General features: G+C 35.1%; 2 protein-coding genes across 3 annotated transcripts in view; both read right to left on the reverse strand.

The window, feature by feature from the left end:
• Window positions 1–318, reverse strand: part of rad51 (RAD51 recombinase) — an 8708-nt gene extending 8390 nt beyond the window's left edge. Inside the window, exon 1 of one of the 2 annotated variants that reach the window (XM_016481930.1) lies at window positions 217–318. The gene's annotated coding sequence lies outside the window, so the exon portion shown is untranslated. The other variant, XM_016481931.1, reaches the window with a different exon arrangement.
• Window positions 319–3260: 2942 nt separating this feature from the next.
• Window positions 3261–10829, reverse strand: part of adgrg11 (adhesion G protein-coupled receptor G11) — a 25819-nt gene continuing 18250 nt past the window's right edge. Inside the window, exons 17-20 of the mRNA XM_016481932.1 lie at window positions 8447–8712; window positions 8209–8296; window positions 4350–4645; window positions 3261–3483 (exon numbers count right to left, since the gene is read on the reverse strand). Coding sequence (XP_016337418.1) covers window positions 3338–3483; window positions 4350–4645; window positions 8209–8296; window positions 8447–8712 — 796 coding nt within the window. The 3' untranslated portion in view covers window positions 3261–3337. The remainder of the gene's footprint in view (window positions 3484–4349; window positions 4646–8208; window positions 8297–8446; window positions 8713–10829) is intronic.

Consider the following 10829-nt stretch of genomic DNA (forward strand, 5'->3'; position numbering starts at 1 on the left):
CACACACACACACACACACACACACACACACACACACACACACACACACACAAAAACATCCTATCGAGCTCTAATCGTCACACACACACACAATGTAAAGTCCTCAAACTTGTTTTCACACTAAAAGTCATATAAATGTGTCAAAATAATCATGTAGAAGTGCAATTATTTCGTTGATTAAATCTTTAATATCGTGATTCTTGTTTTGTCGCTCACCCGCTAAGCTGCAGCTATTCAGTCTGAACTTTCCCGCGTGCCGCCGTCAGGCCACGTCACCGACGTCATGACGACATCACGTCATCGAACTTTCATAACATCATAATCTGTATAAAAAAAATAAAAAAATAATAATCTGTATTTAAAATCAAGTTCTTCCACCTACATTAACTCAAGGATTGATAACATTGATTCCAAAACCAAGAACAGATCCTCTGCTTTTATACAATTGGAGACCTATTCTATTTCACTGTTAAATAATGATTATATGATTTTTGCCCTGATATTTGCAAAACAGAATAAAATCAATTATGGACCCCCTTATAGATGAGGCCCAATCTGGCTTCTTAAAGAAAAGGCATATTTCAAATAACATCAGGCTAATTTTTAGAATTATTGGGTTACTCTCATTTATGTATTGATGATGGATTTATTATTTTCTTCGATTTTTGTAAAGCCTTCGACACAGTGGAGCATGCCTTTATTTTTTTTAATTTTTCAGAATTTTACAGTTCTGTTAAACTTAAAGGAGGTTCATCTTCTAGGTTTTATTTAACATGTGGTGTCAGACAAGGCGGTCCCATCTCCCCTTACCTTTTTTTGTTTTGTTCTCGGCTCATGAATATTTATGTTAGATCAAGCCACTTTAAAGGTATATCTGTTGTCCCAACTAGCAGATGATACTGCACTGTTCTTAAAAGATCATCATCAGTAAGTCATAAGTGCGAATTGTTAAAGACTGTGAGTTACAACATATTGCTAATATTGCAGTGAAGGATACTTGGAGATTATCACGAAAGATCAGAAATCTAGGCGTATAGATGAATTTTGAATCTATTCTTCAGAAGACCAAGGCAAAGTTGAATCACTTGGAGTTTTGTTGTGTAAAGCAGAGGGACTGTTTCTATTAAGGAGACGTGTAAAGCTGTTGATACTGCTTTGTTTCATTTTCTGTGGAGGAACAAAACACATTACATTAGGAAATCTACAAAAATGAATACATATGAATCAGCTGGATTGAACTTTCTTGATTTCTGTACTTTAAATAACACCTTTAAAATCAATTGGATTAAACGGTTCATTCTAAACCCAAATTGTTTATGGAATTGTATACCTAGTTTTGTTTTTTTTCCAAATTAGGTGGTCTTAGATTTCTCTCGATTTGCAATTACAAAGTGGATAAAATTCCTTTAAGCTTATCCTGCTTTCATAAACAAATGTTGCTGGCTTGGTCCCTATTGTATAAACACACCTTGTCTCCCCATAGGTACCTAATTTGAAACAATTACAGTATAATATATAAAAATAAATCTTGATTTTTTGAAAATTGGCATGATACGAGTTAGTCAATTATTAAATCAAGAAGGCATGTTACTCACTTATTCTGAGTTTCTAGCTGTCCATGGAATTCCAGTAACACCTAAAGAGTTTTCTATTGTCATAAATGCAATTCCCAGAGGAGTCTTGGCTTTATTCATCAGAGCTAATTCCCAAAACAGTATTACACCCCCCTCTGCATTCGATCTATTTAATATTAATATTGGGAAACTTTGTTTTGCCTCTGGAAGTATAAATGTTAATAAAACCATTCGTTCCTTACTTCCAAAAAACTTATGTTTCAACTCCAACTGTATCATTTATTGGAACAGATTAGTTAAAGGCTTATTTGGACCTTGCCAAATACCTGTTGGTTAATAAAGTGAAGGAAGTAGCCTTTAAAACTTTACACAGATACTACCCAGTAAATAATTTTCTAGTTAAATTTAAAAAATGATATTGATTTGAATGGTTCTTTTTGTAATATGATGACTGAAACTTTGTTTCATTTATTTTGGCATTGCTCCCATGGAAAGATTTGACTAGATTTATATTTGATAACATTGACCCCACTTTTCCTTTGTGCTTAGAACATGTTTTATTTGGTTTTACTAATATCCCCTCAAATAATAAGTTTTAATTTTAGCTAAATTTCATATTCTTAAGTGTAAGTACAGTAAAACAAAGCCTTTATATTTGGTTCTCGAAAAAGAAATTCTAATTTATGTGAAGACAATTTTTTATTTACATAATAAGAAAGCAAGTAAGTCTGTTTGTGAGTCCTTTAACATATTTACATACTGTTTAGCCCACCCCAACTGTATTTTGTATACATATTTAGTATTTTATGTTTTCAGTAAGTGTTTTGTTTTCATGTGTATTATTGTAGTTCTAGCTGTACTTTGACTGTGTTTATTGAAGTTTAATAATAATAAATAAAATCATAATCTGTATTTGTTTCATTTTTGGACTTTATTTTTAAAAATATGTTTGAAAGCCAATTTGTGAGGATATTTAAAATAGCCCCCCCCCCCATTCAGAAAGTTTTAATCTTTTGCATAACACCATACTAGGCTATGGTTTTAATACATGATCTTTTAAAGAAAATTGTGCATTACATAGTACATCTGTGTAGGTGTAATAAAAACTCAGAGTTCATAGCGTTATATTATTACCGAGTTTATGTGACTGGTCATCAGTAAAATGCATGTACACACACAGGTAATGGAAGCACAAGAGAAAGTTAAACTTGTAGAGCTGCTCAGAAATGACTAATATCAATTAAAGACAGAAAATATACCTACTGTCTAGATAAATGAACCGACTAAAAATGATATAATAACTAGCAACTTTTCTATCATATACAGTAATCAGTATTTATTTTGTCCTGAAAAAAAAAAAAAAAGTATATATGCATAAAATGATACACAGTGTAAAGACAAATACATCATCGTATTATGAAATTCAGTTACATATGTAGCAGTCTTTCCAAGAAAATGTAGTAATTAAGTAATTCAAGCTAAATATACAGCAGATTATATTATTATTTACTATACATCATTATTTTTTATTTTGTCTCAAACTTGTTTTGGACTAATACAATTCCTCTGCTTTGAATTCCTTTAAAATGCAATTCAATTCAGTTCAAACTTATGAACTGAAAGAGCGCAAATTCTGAAAGTTCAGAAAGAGTTACACATGTTACAAAATTTGCAATGGATTGACTCACTATAATACTACAAATGAATGTAAAATATCAATAGACAGATAAGACACTTAAAATCCACAGACGTAGAGGTGATGGTCAGATGGCTTTTTTGGTGTCTTCTGTTGGCAGGTCTTCGTATGGATTTTCTGTATTGGTGTCTTCAGTCATGTCGCTCTCTTCTGAAGCTGCTGAGTCTCCTAAGAGGCTGCTTGATTTCAAGTAATATATGAACAAGAAGAATCCTAGAAAACCATATGCAATTAATAAAAAAATGGATGTGATATTATGCATGTTTTATATTATATTAGAAAATAATTTTGATGTTTGAATATTTATTAAAGACTTTTATGTTTACCAAGGCTGCATTTATTTGATCAAAAGTAAGTAAAATGTAAGTAAGTAAAATCATTTTATACAGTAAAATGATAATAATGTGAAATATTATTACAATTTAAAAGAACTCTTTACTATGTTAATAAATAATTGTTTTGTAATTCACTCCTGTGATGCAAGGCTGAATTTTCAGCATCATTACACAAGTCTTCAGTGTCACATGACCCTTCAGAAATCATTCTAATATGCTGATTCAAGAAACATTTCTAATTATTATCAATGTTGAAAATGTTTTTTCAACATAAATCAGCGAGAGAAAAAAACAGCATATTACAATGATATGCTAATCGCAGAAATAAATTTCATTTTAAGATATATTCAAAAGAAAAAATGTTAATAATATTTTACAAATTCACAATATTACAGTTTAATTGTATTTCTGATCAAATAAATGCAGTCTTGGTGAGCATAAGAGACTTTTTAAAAAAACATAAAAAAATAGTATTTATTCCAAACTTTTGACCGGTAGTTTCAATAGACATTTTACCACAAATATATGGTGAACAGGAATTTTGTTAATTTTGTTTTGCTCTAATATATAGAGCTCTAGTTTAAATAACATATCATAACCGTTATATAAAATCTTTCTTTCTCATTATTTTGAAACCTTTAGTCCACGTCTGTTAGCATTGAGGTCGTCGATACGCTAGTGCATCCCTAAAAGTTGAACAAATGATAAATATGCATTTAAAATTAGCTGCAGAAGTGCTCTCACCTTGGAAGGAGTTCAGGATGGTGAATATATAGTACGAGGGCAGACGCAGAGCTCCGTAGCTGAAAAAGGCAAAACTCCAGGTGAGTCCCAGCATACAGCAGAGGCCCAGGATGGTGGTGATGTCCGAAGTGGCGGTTCTTGAGCGCTGCACCTTTTCAACCTTGTTCAACCTGCTCAGCTTCAGCATGGAGAGCCATCGCAGCACAACAATGAAGGTGCTAAAAGTGAAGATGAAGATGAAGCAGTAATAACCGATGTTCACGTAGTAGTGGACATCAGAGTCCAAAATCCAGCACCTGCAGGGGAAAAAAGTGCAGATGGTTAAATTGACAAAATGACATATATACAAATGTATATTCACCCTCACACCCATTTAGTAATTGTTTCTTCGTAGGAACAGATTTGAAGAAATGAAGCATTACATCACTTGCTCACCAATGGATCCTCTGCAGTGAATGGGTGCCGTCAGAATGAGAGTCCAAACAGCTGATAAAAACATCACAATAATTCACACCACTCCAGTCCATCAATTAACATATTAATATTATGGATAGAGGACTCATATTTTGTCCAGAAGTGCTGGTTTAAAGTTAAATCACCTTAAAGGGGTGGTTGACTGTTTTTTTTCTAGGCTTGATTGTGTTTATGGGGTGCAGTCTAACATGTGTTAATGCTTCATTAAAAAAAACAAAAAAAAAACCTTTTTTTTCCCCCCACATAATTTACCTTTATTCTCTACACCGCTCTGTCCCTTCTCTGATAAACACTCCGATGAGTTCCTGTTTTTATGAAGCCCCTCCCTCAGAAATACGCAATGGGCTCAGATTGGTTAGCTGGCCCAGTGTGTTGTGATTGGCTAAACAGCCTCTAGTGTGCGTCTAATCGTCACGCCCCTCAGCTCAGCGGCATGTGCTCAGGTTATATTGTAAACAATGGCATCATCTATATTGCTTATCAATTTGAGCCTGAATGAGACGCAGAGGATATTAGTGAAGAGGATCGCGTAGAACCTGTGCAAACACGGCTCTTACAGGATGTTTCAGAATGGGATGTTTCTTTGTTTGTTGTTGTCTCATTTAGATACGCTGTTATTTGTAAATGCTACTGCTTATGTTTGCTTTTAATATATGGTTTTATCCTGATTAAAGCTTTTATACAGCACAGCAACCGTATGCGCGTCCATGTTTAAAGCTTCTCATAGCTATGTGAAAAATATCTGTATGTCTAAACACACAAAGTGTATAAATGGAACAGTTTATTGGAGCTGTGACGAGCTGATGATCAGGCGAGAGAGAGCGAGAGAGATGCAGAGCAGAGCGTGTGCAAAGCAGGGGGACGCGAGGAACAGTATTAAGAACCGCTGCTTTAGAACATTGATTTTGAAACTTGAGAATCCATTAGAATCGTTAGATGACAGAATTTTTTCATGCACCCCTGGTTTTGACGGCATGGCAACAACTCTTCCTCTTCTCTAAAGCAGCGCAACATGGCCCCGCCCCCTTTGTTGCATGTTCCTGGGGGCAGAGTTTATCAGGGTTTGTGATGTCACAAACCCGGGAAGTAGCTCGTTGTAGTCCCAGTAAACTGCCAGAATTTTAGAAGACGATATCGCCGTTTGCATTGAACTTTCAGCACTGCAACTTTGCAGATATTGTTTATGCTCAAACAGGAACATTACACACTAACTAACGTTAAAAAAGTGAAATCGCAATCAACCACCCCTTTTTGAAACTTGAGAATCCATTAGAATCGTTAGATGACAGAATTTTTTCATGCACCCCTGGTTTTGACGGCATGGCAACAACTCTTCCTCTTCTCTAAAGCAGCGCAACATGGCCCCGCCCCTTTTGTTGCATGTTCCCGGGGGCGGGGTTTATCAGGGTTTGTGACATCACAAACCCAGGAAGTAGCTCGTTGTTGTCCCTACCAGCCGTTTTTGTAGGCGTTAAACTGCCATAATTTTAAAAGACGATATCTCCGTTTGCATTGAACTTGCATCAGTGTCCTAACTTTGCAGATATTGTTTGTGCTCAAACAGCAAAAGCACTAACGTTAAAAAAGTGAAATCGCAATCAACCACCCCTACCCAAATGAAGGATTTGCTTCTTACAAACATAACTTTTCGCTTCAAACAATGTTAATTGATAGACTGGAGTCGTGTGGATTATTGTGATGTTTTTATCAGCTGTTTGGACTCTCATTCTGACGGCACCCATTCACTACAGAGGATCCATTGGTCAGCAAGAGATGTAATGCTACATTTCTCCAAATCTGTTCAGATGAACAAACAAATGCATAATTTCCATCCTGGAAAGCCGGAGGGTGAGTAAATTTCCAGCAGTCTATTTATTTTATTGACTATTTTTATGCAGAAAAAAACAAAAAAAACAAAAAACAAATCTGTTGTTTATTTTAAAAGTTTACACATCTAATATTACTTTAATAATGAGCAGAAAAACATACACTCTCAAGTTAATAGACGGTATTTTCCAGACAATATTTTAATAATTTTGGCTTTAGTAAATATAAAATATAAAATGCAATTATTTAATTTTAAAATGCATTTTAAAAACCTAAATAAAGAACAAAGGATCCAAAGGGGATTTTCACAGTGATGCCATAGAATAACCATTTCTGATTCCCCAAAAAACATTTCAGTGAATAGTTTTTTTAGTGTGAAGAATATTTTATCTAAAGAAACTTTTTCCATTATAAAGAACCTTTTGTACATTAAAAAGTTTCCATGGATGTTAAAGGTTCTTCATAAAATGGTTTTCAATTCATAAAATGCAGAGGTGGACAGTAATGAAGAACATTTACTTGATTACTGTACTCAAGTACACTTTTTGAGTATCTGTACTTTACTTGAGTATTATTTTTTCTGGAGACTTATAACTTTAACTTCATTAGGCCTACATTTGAAAGACAAATATCATACTTTTCACTCTACATTTCTATCAAGGTCCTTGAAGTAGAAAGTTGTTACTATGTAGCAGCTTTGAAAGTGGGTGGGTGATTTTTTTCTTCTCTAAAACGTGACTTTTTTCAGACAATCTGTCAGTAATCACTAATGCAGGGCTATATGTGAAGTAATTTCCCAGCATTTTTCTGAACACTGACCAGTTGCAAATGTGATATTTATTTGCACCAATTCAATTGTAAATTAAAATATTACCTATAGAGCCACAGAAAAACTGTTGTGCGTCTCCTAACAAAACAGAGTATGTGTATGACTTGTTAAAGCAGTGTTGCTCTTGTAAAGTTATACAGCTACAATTGTGTTGCTGGGTTTTAAAGCAGGTTTGATTTTTTTCGTATCAGTGTGTATTTACAGCAATTTCACTGTCAATTCGGTTCAAATGTGAATGAATGGCTACACATAGTGCACACACAGCCAGAGCTGTGTGAGATCACCACGCTGCTTTTTTAAATTCAAATTTTTTTGTTAACTCACATTTCTATAGTTTAACATTTCAAAAGCTCTTTATTCCAAAGATACTACAAGCTAGTCAGTGTATTCAGAAATGTAGGCGTAATGTATTGTAAGTTGCTTCAGAAGGCATTGCAAGTATTACATACAACAATAATAAAATGCATTGGAAATTTACATTTGGTACATAAACACTTTTAAAAGCAAATACTTCTGTACTTTTACTTGAGTAAAAATCTGTCTTTACGACTTTCACTTGTAATGGAGTAATATTTGACCAGCAGAATCTGTACTTTCACTCAAGTAATGGAATTGTGTACTTTGTCCACCTCTGATAAAATGGTTAAGTGTAGGTTTTCATGCATAGCATTATATGGCTGCCATTATATTTTAGAAAGGCCATATCATCATATTTTGGGGTCCACTTACATAGTTACATTGCTTGTGTCCGTTGTTATAGTCTGCTCACCATATTTGCCCAAGACGTAAATGATACTGACAGCAAGAGCAGGAGGAGCTGAAACAAATAGTTGACAATGCAATTATAATATTAGTAAGCAAGAAAGAGCCTTTAAAGTTCTTGGGATTTTTGCCCATTTGATCATCTTTGATTGTCGGAGCACTTAGTAAAGTACTTCAGAATGCATATTTATGATTGTGAACTCACCCCAGCCAACCACAGAGATCTTGATGATGTAATGTTTGATGGTGACTGAATGTTTGGCCATCTGCAGGCAGAGGTGAAAAGCCTCCACTGCAAACCAGGTGAAACTGGATAGCAAGCAGTAGTGCATGAATCCAGCCATGACCTTGCAGGCAGTGATGTCCTTTGCACGCGCTACGTACTCATTCGACAGGAAGGCCACGTTGAGCAGGAACAGCGCCACGAAGAGATTAATCAGCACGCGGACTGAATCAGTGGCCTTCACTTTCCTAAAATTGATATTACAATTACAGTTTTTCTCTATTGCTAAAACACTATAACCAGGCTTTTGAACTAAAATTTCAAAACCATAACGCCATTTTTTAAAAAGCACACCCATTTCCTTAAACTATAAACACTATTCCCCTGCTTTGACACATGAGTCAGATTTGGTGAACTGTTATTGCAAAACTCTACACACAAATCCCTACATTTCTCAGTGCGTACACCATGTGGTCATTTAGAAAGCACTAACATTCAATATTGTTCACACAGTTTGAGCTCAATTAGCACACAATTACCCAAGTGGAAACACTAGAAGTCAAAATTGATCACACACCCATCAATGGATAGAAAAAAGGGCCAAAGTCAGCTCATTCAGCTTTGAAAAAATGGATCCAGAGAGATGTGAAGGAAGAGGTTGATGACACCAGAGAGGAGCTGGAGAAGGAGTAGGGAGTGGAGGAAGAAATGAAGGAAGAAGAGTAGGAAGGAGGAGTACGGAGAGGAAGAGGAGAAGTAGAAAGAGGAAGAGGTTTTTGAACATCTTTCTGCCTGCATATCCATTTCTAAACCCTATAGAGGAGTTTTTTTCGGCATAGCTGTGGAAAGTATATGACCGAGAATCTTACATCCGTGCAAGGATATTTTACCCCTGCTGCCTGGCCTGGGCTAATATAGCCTGTGATGTTGATGAGGTTCTTTGGCCTGTCCCAAACCAAAGACGGGATGCTGGGGCAGAATAATTATTTTTGTTGCTTGCTGCATTGTACTGTACTCTATAGTACATTAAATTAAGGAATAAAACGTGCAAATGCATAAATTTGTTGTGCCTTTTGTTGTGTTCATCATATGAAAAGTTTTTTTTGGGAGGGGGGCACAAGCAACAACTTATTACTGGTTTTTGTAGTATTGTTTTGAATTTATCTCATCAGTGTGTAAGACTGTGTTGTAGTGTGTGTGTGTGTTTGAGGGTTTGTGTGTCATGTCTTAGAGCAAAGTTTGGTTTTTCAGCAAGATTGGGTTGTTTTGAGTGGAGAGCTTCATTTTGACCTGAATATAGGAAGTTAGGGGAATTGAGTTAGAAGTTATGGATTTGTGTTTAGAGTTTCGCAAAAAAAAAGGCATAATTTCAAGAAATGTGTTTAAGCAATCGAGAAAAACTGTAATATTTCGGATCCATCACCTCAAAATCAAAGAGCCAGCCATTGTGAATAAAAAAATGAAGGATTAGCCTTGATAATAAAGTTACTTTAAACTTGAAATCTTGTTTGAAAATAATCAAGATTACAACCATCATTTTAAACCGGGTTTTAATTATCAAGCATAGCGTTAGTTCTGGCAGGTCACGTTAGTCAAGCTTGCATCAGCTGACTCTCAGCTGATCCCCATCTACCTATGGGAATACGACACCTATCTAAGCATTCATATATAAAATCCCTCAGTATTATCAGCAGTTTTCGCATTGCTCAATAGCTAATTACCCTCCTCCATCCCCAGCTCCTCCTCTGTCAGTCAGGATTCAGCCTTCTGATTCTCCTTTGAATCAGACTAATTCTAAAATGTGTACATAAAATTATTGAACTTTAACGATATCTGCAATACATTTATGTTGGTTCTGTTCTGTTTACCCTGGGGGGGTTATTGCTGCTCTCCCTGCTCTCATCCATGCTAGTCTGCATGGATGCGCAGGGAGTTCTTGCCCAGAACAGAACCATACCGCCAATCCAAACTGTATGCTAACTGTCAAGCATCTTTGACGATAGTGGTCCTGACAGAATTAGTTATGTTGCATCCAAATTACACCCATCAATAAAGGAATATTCTGGGGTTTAGTACAAGTCAAGCTTAATCAGTAGCACCTGTGGCATAATGTTGATTGATTCATTTCCACTTGATTTTTCCACATGATTTTATTGTATGAAAAAAAAACTTTTCAATAATTCTAAATGTCTCTTATACCCACCAAGGCTGCATTTATCTGATAAAAACCCAGTAATATTTTGAAATATTATTACAATTTAATATAACTGTTTTCTATTTGAATATTTTTTTAAATATAATTTATTCCTGTGATCAAAGCTGAATTTTCAGCATCATTACTCCAGTCTTCAGTGTCACATGATCC

The sequence above is a fragment of the Sinocyclocheilus anshuiensis genome, unplaced genomic scaffold, assembly GCF_001515605.1.
Source record: "Sinocyclocheilus anshuiensis isolate Anshui unplaced genomic scaffold, SAMN03320099.WGS_v1.1 scaffold769, whole genome shotgun sequence".
Classification (NCBI taxonomy): domain Eukaryota; kingdom Metazoa; phylum Chordata; class Actinopteri; order Cypriniformes; family Cyprinidae; genus Sinocyclocheilus; species Sinocyclocheilus anshuiensis.